This window comes from Camellia sinensis, chromosome 13, assembly GCF_055761805.1.
Source record: "Camellia sinensis isolate YWXY chromosome 13, ASM5576180v1, whole genome shotgun sequence".
Taxonomy (NCBI): Eukaryota; Viridiplantae; Streptophyta; class Magnoliopsida; order Ericales; family Theaceae; genus Camellia; species Camellia sinensis.
This window is the reverse complement of record NC_138973.1, coordinates 35,126,550-35,147,284: the sequence shown is the minus strand read 5'-3', so window position 1 is coordinate 35,147,284 and position 20,735 is coordinate 35,126,550. Positions and strand designations below refer to the sequence as shown.

The following is a 20,735-nucleotide window of genomic DNA, read 5'->3' as shown; positions in this document are numbered from 1 at the left end:
CCCTAAGAGTTTTATTATTATCCAGGCTGAGGTCCTCCCTCATTCTAGGACTCTTATCCCTTATCCGCTCATCTCGGATTCCGGTATCTTCGCAGGAAATCTCAGTGCCAAAACCAGGACACGTGGCACCTCGGCTAGCACTTCGGTGCCACCTTGGCCACGTGTTGTTATCCAAAAAATATGCCCCCACACTTTCGTTTGATTATAAACGACAGTTAGTAATGAGATAAAATTAATCTAAAATCAAATAATTTATGTAAAAAATTGATATTAGTAAAAATAGGAATTGAATTGATTTTTGAGTGATAATTTGCGGATAAAATAATATTTCCTCTTAAAACTTATCAAAATATTAAGTAATAAGAAATTTTAATACTGAGCTAAATTTATAATTATTGGTGTATAAACATCGATGAAGATTGTTATGATTTCACCACCGCAGCAAACACTAATCCTGTACTACACCCCCACCCCTACCAACACCACATCTGCAACTAACACCTGTTGCCACTACTTTCACATTATAACCACCACAAGTACCACCACCACCCCTTTACATCCAACACATCACCCCTCCATCATCACCATAAACCACTATCCCTCTACCCCCACCTCAATCACCCCAATACAAAAATGAGAAAATGAATGTTAAAGATAATAAATTTTAATTTTTCATCTTATGCATATTAAACTTGTTTTAATTTAACACTTAAATTTTTATCAAACACTAACTAACCAACTTCCTTAGTTTAGTTGGTTCAGAAAATCCTGCCACAGCAGGTGAGAGATGTGGTTGCAAATGAGCTAGGTAAGTAATAAGTTGTTTTAACTTAAAAACATTACAAATTTCAAAACATATTCAAGTATATGCATATTTACATAAACCAATCTTGAACAAGCTTTACAAGTCAAACACAAGTAATTTTAAAAAAAAATTTACAATACATGTATATATTTACTGAGTTGAATACTAAATTGTTCAAGTTTGGTTTGAATACGTAACAAAAATTAAAATATACTAAACCTAGGCATCAAGCTCGAAATATCTTGGTTTGTTTTGCAACCTAGTGAGGGAGGAGCTGAGCTTATACTTTTCAAACAACTTAAAATTTTATATTTTATTGCAATACACCCCTCAATATTCCAACCCTAATTCCATCCCTAACTTCTCATCTCCTCCTTACACCTACCCTATCTCTCTGTTTCTCCCTACTCTCTCTCAACCAAATCTAAGGTTTCAAGGTGGCAGCTAGGGTTCCAAAAGGTGGTGAGGTCAGCAGCAAGGGTTTCAAACGGCAGTGGAATGGCAACATTTGACAGCTAGGGTTTAAAAGGGACGATAGGATACTCAGCTAGTTTTGTTAGTTCACAAACTCCAGCCACGACATGATCACGGGGGGAATTTACATAAGGTAACACCTGGATTTGGTTAATATTTATCAGTCTAAAAAAATCAGTACAAAAATTTGCAAGCTGTTTCAGAACATTAAAAACCAAGTGTGGTAAAATAAGAACACACTAGCATATTACAATCTACCCAAGTTGTAAGCAGAAGCACCACCATGAATCATGGCTGACAAGTTGGTATCACCCAATAGTAAAACATGAACTTCAAATAATCAATGCTTATATATTCCACTAAAAAGAAACATTCTGTTGAACTTTAACCTCAATAATTTAGTGACACACTTCACATTCCCAGACCTCATCAAAAATACAAAGTAAAATGAATATGAGGTTTCCCATATGTTAAATGACCATCATAATGGGAAAATCTGTGCGAGAGTGAGGGAGGGAGAGAGAGAGAGAACAAATACAAAATTTAACACTACAAAATATTGGGCATAACCTCAATCACCTTGCTCGATATTCAAGATCACATTTGCCCCTCTGCTTGTCACGTTAGCATATACTAACCCACAAAGGATAAAGGGTGATGTCGTCTGCACTGGAAATAATATATATATTTACCATAATTTGGTAAACAATATCCAATAAACATGTTTGCCGCTGGCCCAAGACAATCGACTTGTGGGTCACCTTTAGAGTCAAGTCTCATCATCAGAACTGTCAAATGTTATTTTTGTAGCTTTTGGAGCATTAGCAGCAATCTCCTTAAAATGAGCCCCATAAAGCTTAGACTCCTGCAGCATCAAAACAACATAAGACAATTAGTAGTAATTCAAACTAAGGCTTAGTTTGCTTTGGCAAAAAATATTTTCTGCATTTTCTAGTGTTTGGTATGATGACAAATGTTTTTTGTGGTTGACATAAAACAAGTTTATTTCGGCAAAAAAATGTTTTTTGAACTTCTGAAATGTGATAAACATTTTTCGAGCTAAAGTCTTCCAATGCCAATGCCACTGCCACCTTACCACCACCTTCGCCACTCACCACTGCCATGACCATCTCACCACCACCTCAGCCACTCACCACCACCCCATCACCACCACCTCCACCTCCACCTCCACTACCACTAATACCACCACTAGTACATTAGTTTCAAAGTTGCAACTAAACAGAAGAAAACGTTTTCTGGAAGAACAAAGGTTGCGTTTGGTTGTGTTTTGTAAATGTGATTTGAGAGTATGAATTGTATTTTGAATTTGTGTGTTGTAAAATTATGATTTGAGTGTAGAAAATTTGTTTGGTAAAGAGTTTTGAAAATAATTTTGGAAAAGATGTTTGATTTGAGTGGGGAATTGTTGATGTGATATTTGATGTGATACAAAAATTTACAACTCATAACTAAATATACAACTCAAAATTATTTTAAAGCACATTAAAAATTAAAAAAATTTCAGAAATTTTTTTTTCCAATTATATAAATCAATTGCAAAAAAAAAAAAAAAAAAAAAAAAAAAATTCCTGTACAGCAAAGGACATCCAGGTGGATGTCCCCATGGACGTCCGGGCGGTAGTCCCTAAGGACGTCCGCGTGGTCTTCCCCTGGCCAAAATTTGAACAAAAAATGCGGCTGTATTACAGAGCTCTTTGCAGAAGTTTGGAAAGTTGATTCCAAACACACAACCAAACATCATACTGAAATACACATGTGGAATTACATTTTGAATTCACAACCAAACAGAGCCAAAATTTCTGCAGGAAAATGTTTTTTGCCGAAACAAACAGAGCATTAAGTAGTATAATCTGCACTCCTAAACATGCATAACCCGTAAACAATAGGATGCCATGACAATTCTCACGAGGCTTAATCAAGATTTAATAAAGACATCATTGAACATATGCCACAGGATTGCACTCATGCACAAACTGCGCACATTTACAGAACGGTAGATATTATGCACCAATACAAGAGATGGCACTAAATAGACTAGTTCATGCTCTTAAACTTCCTCATGTTGTTCACCTAAAAATTATCATTAAAATTCAAGTTTAATATTTCTTTCAATATGCATGTGTGCCTTGCACTCGGTAAAAAGTCAAACACATAATTAAGTTGTAATCTTTCATGACACAAATGTTCCGTTTATACAAGGGAATATATGATACATTGACATGAGCACTAAGTTCCATAAGTTTATTTATGAATTCCGACATTGAACCAATATCCATCCACAGAGTATATAAAAATGAGGAGGTTCTGCAATTGCAGGGGAAAATTTGTGCACAATACACTATTCTTCCACAAATTCAAATTAGTGAAACACAAGCAGGAATGGGTTCATGTTAAAAGCATGCCGACATATGAACGGTTAATGGAAAACATTTAAGTGGCTCCCCATCCCAGCACTACTAGACTCATTTGACACTTCTAAGCATGTTTAGTCTACAAACCCACACCCACACACATACATTAAGGCAAACTCGAGCGCGAGTTTTTTTTTTTTTTTGGGAGAAATGCCACCACCGAAAGAAGACTACAATATACACATCAATTATATAATCCTACACATTAACATCTTATCTATCTCTGCTTGCCAAGTTCTAATGTATATTTTGCATGTGCTCCATGTGCATGTTCATGCAACAAAGAAAAAATTACCCTACATGTCAGATTATGTATCAGATAGGTTCCCCTACGAGCATCAAGCTTTAAGGAATTACACATCAAACACCACAACACTAATTATAAGAACCCTCCTCCTACTCCATCCATCTCCTATAAAATAAAACCAATAAATAAATAAATAAATAATCAAAGAAAAGAAAAGAACACCTTTTTCTTTACATGAGTGCCAAAGTTTATAAGGGCAGCAGGAACGGTTTGCCCAGCTTCTCTCAGAACATTGACCAGCTCCCCAGCTAATCCCTGAAGTAAAATCAATTGTTGCTCATCAGAAAATATGAATTAAGTGACATTGTTCCATTCAGGAAATCAAAAAACAGTATTAGTATTTTATAATAATACAAAATTATACCTTGTTTTCCTTCATGAAAAATGTGTGGGCAACACCCTTCTTACCAGCTCGTCCAGTCCTGCCTATTCTGTGGACATAATCCTCTGTTGTGAGAGGAAAACTATAATTTATCACTACTTCAACATCAGGAATATCCAATCCTCGGGCAGCCACATCAGTGGCTATCTGCAGAAATATAACGTAACCAAAATGAACAGGCTTATAAAAAATCAACAACTATGGCAAAGAAATCAATATATTAAGGAACAAAGCAAGAAATCACAGATTAAAACGGTGCCAGCTTATCTTCACAAAAAAAGGAGGCGGGAGAAAAAAAAACAAAAGACAAACTAGATGATACGAGTGTTGCAGCACCAGACAAATCACAACACTCCACTATAAATAGTCAAAACAGCCAACACGAGCAAATCACCTTAGTTTATGTCCAAAAATAAATAAATAAAAAATACTCACCAGGAATGAAAGAGATGCTAAAGGTGTCCCATTTTATAATGGAATTAAAAACTATGGTTGGGACTTGGGAGAGAGAAGTTTGCACAGGAGTGGGAGGAGGAAGTAGCATCCAGTAAAACCTTAATTTGTGCATATGGAGAATAAGGAGCAAAATTTTAGTGCAGATAAAGCAAGCAGAGTGTGTCTTTGTTTGTAAAGAAAGATCAAAGGATAAAAATACGATTTCTACTGAATCATGGAGACCAAGACCATAATGAAGGAAATATGCATAAATGTGTTGGTTCTCCCAAGCCATATTATAAAGGAACGTGAATAACAAAGAAAATATGAGCACATTAACCAAAATGTTCAGCATAACCATCATCGTGAGTTCATGACATTACTTTCAAACAACCACATACCATTAAAGGACAGCTTCCCTCCTTGAATAGCGATAGTGCCTTTGTACGTGCATGTTGTGCTTTGTCACCATGGATAGAAACTACTTTCCAACCCCTTGATACCATAAGAGTAAAAAAGTAAGAGAGGCAAGTTAGTAAACCTTTGACACATTCAACAATAAAAAATAAATAAAAAAAATTTATAACCATATCTCAATGGACTGGCAATTCAATGGCAACAGTTTATTAGATTGATGAAACTAAAACAGAAATTATGGGAAGATAAGTGAGAAATTAACCTTTTCTGAAGCATAGTTTCAACGCGGGCTGCTTCCTTCTTGTACAAAACAAAGACCAATACTCTATTCCTGCTCAAAGTAAGACCAGCATAACAAAGAAACTGTATCAGCAGGACTGATACCAAGAACGAAATCCATTCAAGAGTTTTTCCATTTTGAGAGCTATCGAACATGCACAGCATAGTAAATTACATTACACCATCCACTCGCAACTAAAACAGTTTGGCACTAAATAATATGGCAAAAAAGATTCATGTAGCCGACCCCTCTTGTTTGGGACACAAGCCTTTGTTTGGCTTGGTTTGGTTATCAACTAATATAATTGGAACAGATATGAAGTTCGAGATTTGATAATTAGAACCAAAATACCAACGCCTTCAGCTTGAATGGGCATATGAAGAGAATTAGAAAAATCAGTCTTAAGCAATCTATAAGGTTAAATCAAGAATCCTGGTTAAACATCACCACAATTTACTGAAACTCAAAATAAATCTTAAACCAATCAATAAGGGAGAAATAGTGTCAATGGCGGTGTTTGGGAAGATGAATTTTTGGTTTTTTTGGTTTTTTTCCACTAAAAGACAAATTAGTTACAAAACCAAAAAAAACAAATCCAAACAAAATATCACATCAAGCCCCATAATCATTTTACTTTTTCTCTCACAAACATCACATCCAACCACAAAAAAACCCAACTATCTTCCCAAACACAAAAAAAAAATTCTCCAATAATATCCCACAACCAAAAAAACCTACTTCCCAAACACCCACAATGATTAGCAAAAGATACCTTTGTGATTTATGGTATTTCTCTAACAAAGAAACCAAACGTTCATCGCGTGCTCGATCATCCAAGACCTACAAATTTACAAATTAATAAAAAATAAATAAAAGAAAAAAAAAAGCTATTACTACAAGTTGCTTAGAACCATGTGCACAACAAAATCATCGGTGTCAAATATTCTTCAAACAACCACAGTGCTAACCACACCTCTACTATCTGCATGACATCATGGTTGGCAGCTAAATCCTCTGAACCTACAACCACCTGAAATAAAGCTCATCTTTTCAAACAAAGAAACTAGAAAAATATAGACCAAGTTGATGTCATGGACAAAGAACCACACCTTAACTGGATTGGGATCCATGAATTCTTGAGCTAATTGATGAACAGCTGGAGGCCATGTAGCACTAAACATAACCATTTGACGAGCTGCATAAATTTGGGAGTTTTCAATAACTAGTATAAATAAATTTTCCATGAGGCTTGAGGCAAAAAAAATTCAATGAAATAGAAGTAATCAAATATTTTGGAGCTAATTATAGAACAGGTATCTCTCTTGTTCTAGTGCTAAGGCTTTTACAAGCATTTTTGGGTAGCATGTTCATTGTGTATCCAATTGTAGACAAACTAAATTGGACTATTGCGTGCACATGTTCTGTAATTTTTTATCGAATGTAGACCCATAAATGCATATTTTGTTGTCTACTGAGGTTATCTAGCGTTATCATATAGATCTACAAGAGGTTATCTAGTATTGCAACTCAGCTTCAAACTGCAACATTCTTTCATTGAATAACTGGCTTTTACATATCAGTTCTTTCATGACCCACCAAATATTTTCAAAATTTCCTAGATGGCATGACCAAAACACAATTATTGTAAAGACTTGAAACTTCCATGTTAACTTTAATTTTATTTTTTTATCTAGTTCGTACAATAGAATGGTTAGCAAATCACTTTCATCCAGTCACTCCTATATTGCATCCCAAAGATCGTGGAATAATTTATGGGAAAATTCCCATTCAGTCCTACTTTTTCTTGCAATTTCCATGGAGTACTATTAACACATGAATCATTCCTCTCACTGTAGTGTTAATAGGATTGATGGGAATTTTATGTAAAAAATAGGACTTATTGGGATTTTTTCCATAATTTATCAATGGAGTTTATATGTTTAAATCATAAATAGAAATGGCAAACCTTCTTTGATTTTGGCATCCCAACACCCTACAGGAACCCCCAAAAACTAATCAAAGCAAATTTTTAAAAAAAATAGACACAGTAATCTATAATGACTCTCACAAAGGTTTACAAGAACTCAAACTAAAATGTAAGATACGGATGAGGCTGCTTGGGATGCCATGTGTTTACTACAACATGAAATCAATTAAAGAGAAGAAAATGGAAAGAAAGAAACAAAATAAACAAACAGGAAGAGGAATAATAAGTGATACAAAATACCAGAAGAAACAAAACAAACAACAAAAAAAGGAAATCAAGTGATACAACATACCAGAACATGTTTGACTCAATATAGAACGAACTTCTGGCTCAAATCCCATGTCAAGCATCCGATCAGCTTCATCTAGAACCTGCCAAAAGGAAAGGAGTTGGAGACACTAGTGTAGGGAGCTGGAATGCTATAGTAAATCAATTTCAACAAAATTCCCATATCCAAGTCTGACGCAAGTAAATCACTAATAACTAGAACTTGAATAAAAGATTAAAGGGCTTTCAGGCTTTTTGCTGTCATCTTTTTCTAGAAACAGAATTCACCAATACAACAATCAGATAAGACTAAAATGTTCTGAAATACATAAGGCATCTAAATAAATTTAGTGAGCTAGTTTACGATCCATGAAAAGACTCCCAATTGGAGTTACAAATTGGGGAAGGATATTCACTCCCCTTGTGAGAGGCAATGGCCCTGTTTGGTAGGGCTTATTTCCAGCTTATTTCAGCTTTTAACTTAATTTAAGTTATTTTGATGTGTTTGGTTCAGCTTAACAATACAGCTTATAGCTTTTTGTAAGTCAAAAATCAACTTATTCTTTGAGTGAGGGAGGAAAAGCTTAATTTATAAGTCAAAAATCAGCTTATGTTCACAGCTATAAGCTATAAGCTGTTAGGCTATAAGTTATCACTTTCCCACAGCTCTACCAAACAAGGCCAATATAACTAAAGAAAAAAAGTGTGAAAGACTAAAAGGGGATTGTGAACATCATTTTGTACAAATATGAAAACTCTCAAAAGTTAAAAGAGAAACAAGAAACTTCAAGCAAAGACTCCCAATATTATAAACACATTATAACTGGTCCCAACAAAATAAAAACTAACAATTTGAACAGCCAAATCTTTTTTTCACCTCAACACTAAAAAACCTAATCTTTATAATAGCCTACCCAATATATTCAAAAACGAATTCCTCCTTGTTCTTGTCAAAATTTCCATTTGGTTGGGTAAGCTTCTCTAAGCACCTCTGTACTTCCATAAGCTTCTTCATAGCCCAAGATGGGCCTCATCTCCCTGACAATCCTCGTGTTTGAATGTGTTGTTTTGTGTTACAAGCATGTCGATGTAACTCTAAACTTCTTCCAAATCGCCATTATGAATTCCATTACTTTATAAATCACAGATCACACTCCCAAAATAAAACTTTGTGCAATAATACATAAAAATTGGGTTATTCAACTAAGTTTTTGGCTTTAAAATGAAGTACAATTAGAAAGTAAGGCCGCAAGAAGTAAATCAACACTGCAAAAGCATGATGGTAAATGGAAATGAAAACATCAATGATCTATAATATTTAGAGAAAATAACAAGTTTTAACCTTTCAACATAACATGGAAGAGAAAAGAAGCATCAAATGGAAAACACTTACCACAAAAGATACCTCCTTCAAATAGCATATGCCCATTTCAATCAAGTCCTTCAAACGTCCAGGAGTTCCAATAACAATATCCTAAGTACACGAGGTGGATGGAAAAAAGAAACAAAGAATGACATAAAGGATGTGAGTTAACGATAGATAAGTGCATCAAGCAAACCAAAACATCGACAATTCACTAGATAAACATTATATCAAGAAAATGAAGCATAATCCCAACTAAAACAACAACCATCATTTTTTCTGTCCATCAAATCTCATTTCAATGTGTTGTTTTGGTTAGCTTGGAAAAGGAAACATTTTAGAAACATGAGGAAAGCAGTAACAAATTTTGGAAACATTGAACTGTTTAACAGTAAAACAAAAATCTACTAAATGTGTATATAACATAACCTAATATAATTATACATGTTAGAGGTCTACTAATCCATTCACATAAAGGACACAAACGTACACTTTGGTACTAAATCCCAATACAAACTAAAAGTCGTTCAATTAGAGTTCAACAAATTAACAAACACAAGTGTTTATGATTATGAACATAAATAAGGTTCCTATCATTAAGATTCACAAACATATAGGACATAAAAATAACAACAAACAACACCCAATCAGTACACATTAATATGTGAGGGATGTCTTTTTAGCAACAAGATTTAAAAGGGCCTTTTAATAAGGTTAAGAAACATGATCAACAAAGATCAATAAATATTAAAACTTAGAAGACAAAAAACATTGGTTTAAAGGGTTGGATTAAGATCCAGGGTTTTCTATTGTAAAAGGAAAAAGAAAAAGCATAGATTGACATTGATCTCCCACTAATGTTTGTATCAGTTTCCATCAGAACAAAAACATTTCAGCCATTTCAATGGGAATGAAACAAAAATTTTATTCCTTGCTCTCCACATATTCAATTGCAGATTTGTACCCGGAAAAACATTGAAAAATCTATAGAGCACATGATAACAAGCTATTTCAGTTCAAAGGGGACTCATCGGAAGTAAATTTGCCATCGCAGATTAAAAAAATTAAACTATTCCATCAATTAAAAACAAAACTGTTAGAATTTACCACTCACCTACTACCTCCACTATCTTTCTCCACACCTACCACCTCCACTATACCACTCACCTACTACCTCCACTATTTTTCTCCACACCTACCACCTCCACTATCACACACTCCACTACCATCTTCTCCTCTATATATAGGAGTTGTAATATACAGAATATATCAATCTTGTAACACATCAATCAACTCATCAATCAATAATACATTTCTTTTTACATGGTATCAGAGCAAGGTTGAGAATTTAGTGATTCCGCTTCACCGGCGGACGGCAGCCTCGCCTTGGCCGTCCGCCGGACAAACCCAAAATTTTCTAATACTCTCTCTCTTTCTCTGTCTCTGTCTCCAACACACCAAGCTACTGTATCAGAATATTCAAATCCAATGGCTTTGCCGAACCAACAGACTGTTGATTACCCGAGCTTCAAGCTTGTCATTGTTGGTGATGGAGGAACTGGGAAAACAACTTTTGTGAAGAGGCATCTCACTGGTGAATTTGAGAAGAAGTACGAACCAACCATTGGTGTCGAAGTTCACCCTTTGGACTTCTTCACAAACTGTGGGAAACTCCGATTTTATTGCTGGGATACTGCTGGGCAAGAGAAATTCGGTGGTCTTAGAGATGGTTACTACATTCATGGGCAATGTGCAGTCATCATGTTTGATGTTACTGCTCGATTGACATACAAGAATGTTCCCACCTGGCACCGAGATTTGTGCAGGGTCTGTGAGAATATACCCATTGTTCTTTATGGAAACAAGGTTGATGTGAAGAACAGGCAGGTCAAGGCAAAGCAGGTTACATTCCACAGGAAGAAGAATTTGCAGTACTATGAAATCTCTGCTAAGAGTAACTATAACTTTGAAAAACCTTTCTTGTACCTTGCCAGGAAGCTTGCAGGGGACCCCAATCTTCATTTTGTGGAGTCTCCCGCACTTGCTCCTCCTGAAGTGCAGATTGACTTGTTGCACCCTCCAAGCCATGGCGACGCAGACAGATCTCTGCAAACAGACCTCCCTCCGCCATATTGATTGACCATGGTTCACATACAGATAACAATTAATTGCAAGCCAAAGTATATCTATCTATATCCTTCTATTTTCTGTGAGGATCGATAGGTGGATAGAGCCAGACAGATCTCTGCCAAAGCAACCTCTTTCTATCTCTATGGCTATGCTGCAAAAGGGTCCTAAGTCTCTCCCTCTCTCAGCTCTCTCTGGTCCCTTCTCTGCACATGGTCCCTTTTTTTAATCATCCCAACCATCACGGGGCTTGAAAACAGCACCACCAGCACTAGCAATAGCACACCATCCCTTTCTTTTCTTTTCTTTATTCTCCACTCACAAAACATTATCATCACCTTTTGCACTTCACCCGTTGCTCCACTTTCTTTCTTTTCTTTTATTTTCTTTATTTATTTATTTATTTTCTTATAAAATTTAAAAAAAAAAAAAAAAAAAAAAAAAATACAACAAACACGGAGGAAGAAGACGAACTGCAAACTCATTTTATTCATATCGGGCCTCACCCCGATCATCATTTTACACAACATAAAATAAAATAAAATAAAATAAAATAAAATACAAACAAAACAACCACACCTACAGTGGGATTTTTCTTTTCCTTCTCTATTCTACTGCAGGTCTCTTCTTCTTACCTTTATCTTGGGTGTCCCGTGCCAGTCCGGTCTCCGTGTTTCCTTGTCCACTGAGCACGTTCACTCCCCCATACTCCTCCACCACTGCAGCATATGGAGGACCTCCAAATCGGAACATCACGGTGGCCTTCCGCTTCAGCTCCTTATTTTCTGCCCTTAGCACGCTTATCTCTGCTCGCGCATCCTTATACATGCGTTGGAGCAGAGCCAGCTGGGAATTTAAATGCTGCACCTCATTTGTCCTACTCTGCAGCCGGTTCGACAAATTTGTGACCGCCGTCATGGTTTCCACGCATGACTTCAGAGTATACTGATTAGCCTCAATATCAGTTTGCATCGCCATTTTTTGCTCCACCGACCGCATCGGAAAGTTCAATGGAGCAAAACCAGAGGTGTTTGGTTGCGGTTCACTGGCCACCGCACCAGTTATTTCTCTTGTGGGCTCGTTCAGTTCTGGAAAGAGCGTGAGCAGGTTCTGGGTAACTGGACGGGAAGAAGAGGCCATGTTTTTGGGTTGCTAAGTGTTTCAGCGAAATAGCAATTTCAGACTGGTAATGTTCGGAAGGGTTGGTGACAGAATGGCAACAAAGTGTTCCACAGTTTCTCTCTCCGCAGAGGCAGAGTTTTTCAGCGAAGGGTTGGTTTCAGAGGTTTCAGAATGGTATGCCTCAGCCTTCGTCTTGGTTAAATAGCCGCGGCAGCCACGCGTATCGCGCGCCTCTTGCCGCCCGACAAACTGGCACGCCTTTTCATGGCACATCTTTTGATAAAGTGGACACGCCTTTTGATGGCACGCCTTTTGATGGCACGCCTTTTGATGAATTGGGCACGCCTTTTGACGGCACGCCTTTTGACAAAATTGGGCACACCTTTTGAGGGTGCGACTTTTTAAGGGTCCGACAAGACTCTGTAAACTGTCCCGACATTGATTCCGGTTAGCTCCTTTATGGGTCCGACAAGACTCTATAAACTGTCCCGACATTTGATACCGGTTAGCTCCTTTATGGGTCCGACAAGACTCTGTAAACTGTCCCGACATAGATTCCGGTTAGTTTCTACAACGGTCCGACATGACCCCATAAACTGTCTTCTACAAACGGTCCGACATGACCCCATAAACTGTCTTCTACAACGGTCCGACATGACCCCATAAACTGTCTTCTACAACGGTCCGACATGACCCCATAAACTGTCTTCTACATCGGTCTGACACCACCATACAGTGTCCTCTACAACGTTATGACACCCCATACAGTGTCTTCACCAACGGTCTGACACGACCATACAGTGTCTCCTATCTTTTTTTTATTTTTTTTCTTGTTTTGCTCCTCTCTCCAAACTCAAGTTGGTTAGTTTCTATCCTCCTTGAGTTTGCGGGGGGCTGTTAGAATTTACCACTCACCTACTACCTCCACTATCTTTCTCCACACCTACCACCTCCACTATACCACTCACCTACTACCTCCACTATTTTTCTCCACACCTACCACCTCCACTATCACACACTCCACTACCATCTTCTCCTCTATATATAGGAGTTGTAATATACAGAATATATCGATCTTGTAACACATCAATCAACTCATCAATCAATAATACATTTCTTTTTACAAAAACCAAAAAATTCAACATTAAAAAATTGATGTTAGAGAAATTGCAATTGGAAAGGAGATTATGCACAAGTCAAAGCTCAGAAAAGCAAAAATCTAATATAAAATGCACTTTCCAAATTGGTATCATTATCTAGAATCTTCTAGACAGCAACCTCTGTGTTGTCATTATCTTTGGTTACTTCCCTTATAGAAGTGCCAAGAAAGAGAGTTTTGGAAGGCTACTCTAGCGGGCTTAAAGAGTGCTAGAGCAGCAAGGTGTTGTCTATGACCAAAAGATTGGTGCCAGTCTGCCAGAGCACTCAATTTAGCATTGTCTAGCACTCTAGCGTAAAGGAACATCCATGTAAAGAGTGCTTTAGTGGCTGCAACTAATAGACTAGCAACTCAATGATACCATAAATATTTTGATATCCAACTTCTCTCTACACCTACATGTAGACACCCCATTTTTGACCGCCCTCAAGACTTGTGCGCTTTGTCCTAAGCACTCAATGATAAAAATAGCATTGTGTGATTCGAATTCTCAACGAAGAAATCCAAGGTCGAGCTTTTAAAACAATCCCAAAACCTTCATATTTACCTTGTTCTTACCTCAAAGGTCTATTTTTAAACATTGTGCCACCCTACACTGAGCCTAAAACAGGGGAACACATTGAGGCCCGGTCATGCCTAATTGGGGGCCAGCCGTGGCTATTTGGAGCCGGCCGTGTCCTGTGGGCAATAAACACTATTCTGGGTGGAAGCCCGCTAGCTATCCATTTTTGAAGATATTTTCGACTTATTTTGCTCAAATTCTATAAATACAAGCTCTTAGCTCTATTTTGAGGGTTAAACAATTTCAAGAGAGCATATATACACACTTGAGAACCCCTTCTTCTTGTACAAGCCACCTTTGAGCAAACGTATCACTCTTGAAACATATCTATACACCACATACAACCTTAGAGCAAAGCCTTAGAGTCTTGGTTGAGGCTTGTGAATCACAATTCAAGCTTGAGAGTGTGCTTGGACTAAATTTGGCTCACAAAAAGAGCTTGTCCCCTTTAAAAAGTATAAGCTTACCACCTTTTCTTTTGATTTTATTTTTGTCTTTTGCTATCAATTTATTGTATCTTTGTGTTGTTTTGAATCCATTTCAAGTGTTGAAACTTGGGTTTGAATAGCTACCAAAGGTAGAAAGGTTTAACACCCTTTCTTGCACCTTACTTCATAGCTCAAACCCTTGTCTTCACACTCTTTTCTTTGGTCTTCAGACTGATTTTTAGAGTTCAAAAAAGGCTAAAAAACATGGTTTGAGGTCTCAAAAATAGAGGGGTTAGCTATCTCTCGTTGCTCTTGTTCACTAACCTTGTGATTCCTTATTATTTTCTATCTTTTTTTGTGTTCTTTAAACATCATTTTAGCCACTATTTTTTTCACATATTAGGGGTTGTTTTAAGGCTGTCCTAATTTATTTAATTAGTGTATGCTCGGAATACCTTTCTTCTTGTGTTGAAAGCCTTCATATCTTACATGTTGTGTTGTGTTGTGTTGTGTTTTTCATGTTTTGATTATCTTTTGGTAGCTTTTTTTCTTTGCTTGGTTTTCATGTCAAGAGTTTCATTCTAATAATCAACCTCGCAATCATTTATGCAACCTCCGTCTTTTTTTCTTTTCTTTTGTTTGAGAGTTATGTCAAAAGATTGATGGTTATTCAAAACATGGGAAAAAGACCTATGTTTAATGGCTTAATCTCTACGGAGGTTCATCGTCAATACATAATCTCTCTTTCATGCTTAGGATCACTTCTCGTTTGACATTTCTTTTCATCTAATGGAAAGGACTAAGAAAACTAGCTTAAAATTGGACCAACCAATATAAAGAAAATGAGTTAGATTGCTTGGGTTCAGCCAGACGTTATGCCGAATTCATCGTGTCAAGAGTCATCACACATCAATTCATGATATTTTGATGATTCTTGAAGCGTCTCTACTTCCCTCTTTGAGCTCACTTCATGATAGGAGGGAGGAGTGGTTGTTCATTACATTTATTGATTTTTGTCCAATTGTCTTCGAAATCATCAAGCAATCAACTTGTTTATTGATGGTTTTGGAACCAACTTTGTTCTTCTCTTGAGTCTCTCTATGACAGAAAAGAACAGAGCTCAGAAAGGCTTTGTCTGCACTGTTTTCACCTCAGAGCACAAAAACAAGGTTTTATATGAAAACAGGGCACAGGCGGCCTTGTTTGGACCCGGCCAGGCCTCATTAGGGGCCAGCCGAGCTCCAATGTTTGGTAGGCAGAATATTTTTGCAGAAACAGAGGGCAGTGGTTGAAGGTGAAACAGGACAGATTCCTACGAAGGCAAACAGAGTGGCTTCTGAAACTTGTCTTCTTTGATGTGCATGCATTGCTTTAATTCATTATTGTTATAATTAATTATTATTACCGTAATCATTATTGTTGTAAATTATTAGTGTTGTAATCAGTATTGTTATAGTAATAGTTTATTTGTAATTGTTATATCTAATTAAATTAGGTAGCTAGTTTATCACTCATTATTAGCCTTTGTTGTAATAACTTAGCTAGTTAGTTATTTATTCATTCATTTGGTTTTATAATAGTTAGTTTATTTCGGACACTTGGGCATTCATTCAGACCCTCTGAGGGCAAAATTGTAATAATCGTGTATGTCTTCCAACCCCCATTTCTTTTTCTCTTTTATTTACTTGCTTATGATGATAGCATAGAGCATCATGTTTCCTTAGCTTTTTTCATTATTTGTATCCACTCCTCTTGCATGCATAAGAGCTCGATTCATCATTCTAACAAAGCATTGTTATTGTTTAAATTCTTTGAATACGTGCTTAGACCGTATGCTATCAAATTGATTCAAATACCATGTTAGTAGCCGAGCCCATTAATTGCATAATTGCATGTGTTGCATTAATCATATTGCATTAGTTAGGATCATGCATTTTTTTCTAACTTTTTATCTTTTTGACTTGCCTCGGAGTACTAGGTGAACATTTAATTGCTTTAGCATACCGCATGCGTGTGATTGTTGCTATGTCATCAAAGCATGTTTCCATGAGACTAGGTGCTTAAGTGATATATCTGTTTGAATGACGGTGGATGAAGACTAATTGCTTAAATCGGAATAAATTTATTAACATACATACAAACTCACTTTTTTCAAGTGAAGCATATTCAAAACACTTTTCAAACAAATATGAAATCAAAGTGTTCCAATTTTTGCAAATTAGTTTATACTTGTGTGCATCATATAATAAGCTACCCTAATAATCGGAACAAGAGCATGTACTGTAAATAAGAATTACATCATGATTAGTAGAGGCAGATCTTTGATCGGGCGAATAGGGTGCTCAATTCATGACCTTCCCCTCTTGGACCTAAGTTTCCGAGCCGAAACACTTTGGTGATGACGGATAAGTGGCCTTTGACACAAGTCTCATGTTTCCTAAATTTTCTAAAAATATTTAGGTGGTGACTTTGAAATCTAGCAAAGCAATCTATTTTTGGCATATTGATTCAAAATCGATTTTTCAAAAGAATTGCCGAATTTGGACTCATTTGTGTTTGTTTATTTCACATTACACTTGTGGAATCAAATTCAGAACCACAGGAGTCCGAACTATAGGGCTAGTCGTATCTTAAAGGAGCACGAAAAGTCAATCTACACTGTGACGTATTAAACTCAATCTTTCTTGGACAATTATACATCCAACCATGTTCAAATGATGAAGATAATATAGTAACTTAAACAGCCATATATATTTTGAAAATGAAGGGTACTCAAACACAGAAGCAATTTCACTCTTAACAGGTATCAAACAATAGTATGTTGCACCAAATAGGTAAGGATATATCAAGTAGAATGTGATTTACATAAACATCTAGTCAAAATGAGAATGTAATTTCTTTTTGTTTTACTTTTTTTGTGTGGCAAAAATTCAAAATGAAAATAAAATTAGAGAGCAAAATTGAAGTAGTCTTACAACACCAGACTTCAAAGCAGATATCTGGGGTCCTTTAGAAGTTCCTCCATATAAACAAACTGACTGCAAGCCACAAGGTTTCCCAGCATCACAAAGAACGTCTGAAATCTGCCACCAGCACGAAATGTCAGTGTTTAGCCACTTCTTCAACTAATAAATACCACTAAATCAAGTGAGCATTTTGCATGTAAGGTAGAGCTATTGATAACAAATATATATACACAAAAATAATACAAGGTCACTGTCACATTGATCCATTCGGTTCTTGATTTCTATCTCTAGCTAATTTCCTTCTGTAGTTAAAACTCTTCTAAGTGCAACTTCCTCCGTCAGTTCAGTGTCATATAAAGAAACTGATTTAGTCACTACATCCACCCCATGAACTTCACAAAACCATACAATAAAAAATTAAAAAAAAAGGCCAATTAGTACACATTAATGTGTGTTTGGGAGGGGAAAGATTGAGTACACATCTAACCTTTGACATAATGCATAAAATGATGGTCCCAAGACTTGAACCTATAACCTCAAGGTTATTAGGTCAAATCTTAACCATTGAACCAATGGTCTCCACTTCACAGAAGCATACAATATCTTAAAAAAATAAAAGAATAAGAATTGTACAAGAAGTACATAGAGGGTAAAAAAAAATGGAACCAAACATTTCCAATAATGAGTGAAAATCCCCCAGAAGAAGACCCAAAAAAAAAAAAAAAACATTTAAGCAGTCATGCCTTGCAAAGGAATTCTAACACTCACAACTGATTGTCTTCAGTAGGTCATATGTACTTATTCTTTTTTAACCACTCAAAGTTGTGATACCAATCAATCCCTTTAATATATTTCCCTTTTTTCTCATAGGCAAGGAGAGGTGTTCAGCCCTCACAACAAAAGTGTGACCACTGAACAACTCCAAGGTTTCACAGTTTCACTTGCCTCTGAGTGGTACTAATAATTCCTTTAACATGCCTCTATTCTCTCATATCACCGGAAAGCAGGTGAACAAGGTATGACCCTCGAAAGAAAACTTTAACCGTTAGGCAGCCAAAATACAAAATACAAAACGCTGGTAAGTGTTTTGACCACCATTTTTAGGTTTTTTTATCAACTCTTTCGTACAAGTAGAGTAGGTCCCTTTCTTCTTTATGATTATTACTAATCAAGTATTATGTCCTCTTTAAAGCGTTCCCAAATTACAATTTTTTTGGCAAAATCATGGCATACAAGCAAGAAAACCAAAAAAAGCAGAAAAAGTACTTTTTTATCTTAGAAAACCCATTTTTACATACAATAAGTGAGTTGTATCTGCCAAATTTAAGACAATTCAGAAAGATGAACACATACTTGTTGCGCCAGCTCTCTTGTTGGTGAAAGTACAAGGCAAAGTGGATTCACTCTCTTGGACGTTTTATTCTGGCGCTTCTGCAAAACATGCATAATAGCTGGAACCCCAAAGGCCAGTGTCTTACCTGATCACAAAAATCGTTATACTTAACATCACATATAACAAGATTTGTACTTGGCAAGTTGGCATTACAGATCAATCAACAAAAAACACCATAAAATTACCTGACCCAGTTGCTGCAATCCCAATAAAATCGCGGCCATTCAACAAGAAAGGCCAAGAATGGGATTGAATTGGTGATGGCTTATCAAAATTTTTGCAGCATTCCAAAACATCTTTAGGAAGCCCAGACTCTACAAAAGATTTCAATGCTGCGTATTGTGACTCTTTTATATCCTTCCCAGACACCACAGCACCTACATCAATTTTTCTCTCCTCCCCATCAACAATCACACCATTCTTGTTGTTCTCATCACATTTCTCAATCGACCCATTATCAATAACCAACCCATCTTCCAAACCCTCCTGTTCTTTCTCTCTTTTGTGCTTCTTCTTCTTCTTCTCACCTACCTCATCTGACCCATTTGATATTTCGTTCCCTTTGGCACAATCAAACACCGACCTAGTATTCAAAATCTCCTCCCCTTTCTCTCTCTTCTCTTTCTTCTTCTTTTTCTTCTCCTTCTTGACCTCTACAACCACCGCAGGCTCGGTCTCTTCGAGCTTCCTCTTGTGCTTTGCTTCTTTCTTGTGCTTGTTCTTCTTCTGAGCTTCCATTTCATGGTTGTCTGTGATGTCCATTGCTGTTTCTTGTTTTCGACCCATAACAACGGAACAGGAACAACGTCGAAAACTTTGAGTTAGAGAGGATATACTTCTAGGGTTTAAGGCTCTTTCACTGGGGTCTTGGATGCTCCGTTTCCTTATGTGGTTCTATTTGACCTGACCCATTTTTAGTCGGGCTCCATGACTCGGATTTGCGACGTCAATACCCGAAATATGATGAGTCGTGGTAGCCTTGCCCTGCCATATTTACCGGCCCAATAATAGGGCATGTATCAGGGTAATAAATGAACTAAATGAGCCAAATAATTAACCGTTCGAGTTTTATTTGATATCTTTAACGAGTTTTAAAATTTATTTAAATTTAATTTATTAAACTTTTGAATCAATCTCAAAGCATCTCAAATTGTGCAATATGGCTTGCATTGCTATATTTTACTTTTAAACTTTCAAATTTTCACTCTAATGATAAGTTGTGTGACTTGCTATATATTACCTTAAGTAAATATTGTGTCAAATATCGCATAAATTTTACTTATAGTTAAAATCTTTGTGTCTCATTCTTTTTCCTAGTGATCCACATATAACATTTTGATTTGACATGAAAGTTTAGATTTTTTAACGTTGCATCATTGGAGCAAAATTGCTAAAATTAAATATTTTAACACTATTCATTGTTAAATTATAACAATAACTTTTACCTATCCAATCATTAGAGATGCTCTCAAATTAGTTTTTATCGAACTGAGCTCAAGTAATTTTATATTTTATATAATTTTAGATTTATTGAATCAAATCGAACGAATAATTGATTGTTCAAACTTGGTTTGAAAACTTTAATAAGCTCTAAAATATGTTAAAACTTGACTTATATTAGTTTGGGATTGGGAATCACTAGTGTTTTTTTTTTTTTCAATAAATTTGTTGATGAGAAAATTAGTACATTTGTAAATTATTGAGAAAGTTTAAGTATGTTGATGTAGCTTGTAATTTTGTTTAGAAAGAATTGAAATAATTTAAAGATAATGTATTTTCTACATTCGTAATTAAATTGTTTATTTGATCAATTACTTTATTTTCCTTTA

General features: G+C 36.2%; 1 protein-coding gene and 1 pseudogene across 2 annotated transcripts; one reads left to right on the top strand and one right to left on the bottom strand.

The window, feature by feature from the left end:
* Positions 1-1,610: 1,610 nt before the first annotated feature.
* STRS1 (DEA(D/H)-box RNA helicase family protein) lies at positions 1,611-19,908 on the bottom strand. Its single transcript, XM_082901941.1, has 13 exons — positions 19,092-19,908; positions 18,867-18,991; positions 17,523-17,630; positions 9,180-9,260; positions 7,812-7,890; positions 6,642-6,727; positions 6,506-6,562; positions 6,305-6,372; positions 5,515-5,583; positions 5,237-5,330; positions 4,383-4,547; positions 4,181-4,273; positions 1,611-2,144 (listed from the first exon to the last, which is right to left on the bottom strand). Exons 1-13 carry the CDS (start codon positions 19,690-19,692, stop codon positions 2,049-2,051), a joined length of 1,722 nt encoding a protein of 573 aa, XP_082758067.1. The 5' UTR covers positions 19,693-19,908; the 3' UTR covers positions 1,611-2,048.
* LOC145806102 (GTP-binding nuclear protein Ran2 pseudogene) lies at positions 10,249-12,453 on the top strand (annotated as a pseudogene). Its single transcript, XR_014348672.1, has one exon. The product of XR_014348672.1 is annotated as a GTP-binding nuclear protein Ran2 pseudogene (transcript).
* Positions 19,909-20,735: the final 827 nt, after the last annotated feature.

Bases quoted from the DNA above. Each gene is read 5' to 3' on its own strand.
- STRS1 (XM_082901941.1), bottom strand. From the start codon at position 19,692: ATGGGTCGAAAACAAGAAACAGCAATGGACATCACAGACAACCATGAA. The intron at 7,891-9,179 runs GTAAGTGTTTTC...TCCTTTTGGCAG, and splicing joins TGAAGGAGGTATCTTTTGTG to GTTCTAGATGAAGCTGATCG. The intron at 4,274-4,382 runs GTATAATTTTGT...ATTTTACTTCAG, and splicing joins TTTTCATGAAGGAAAACAAG to GGATTAGCTGGGGAGCTGGT.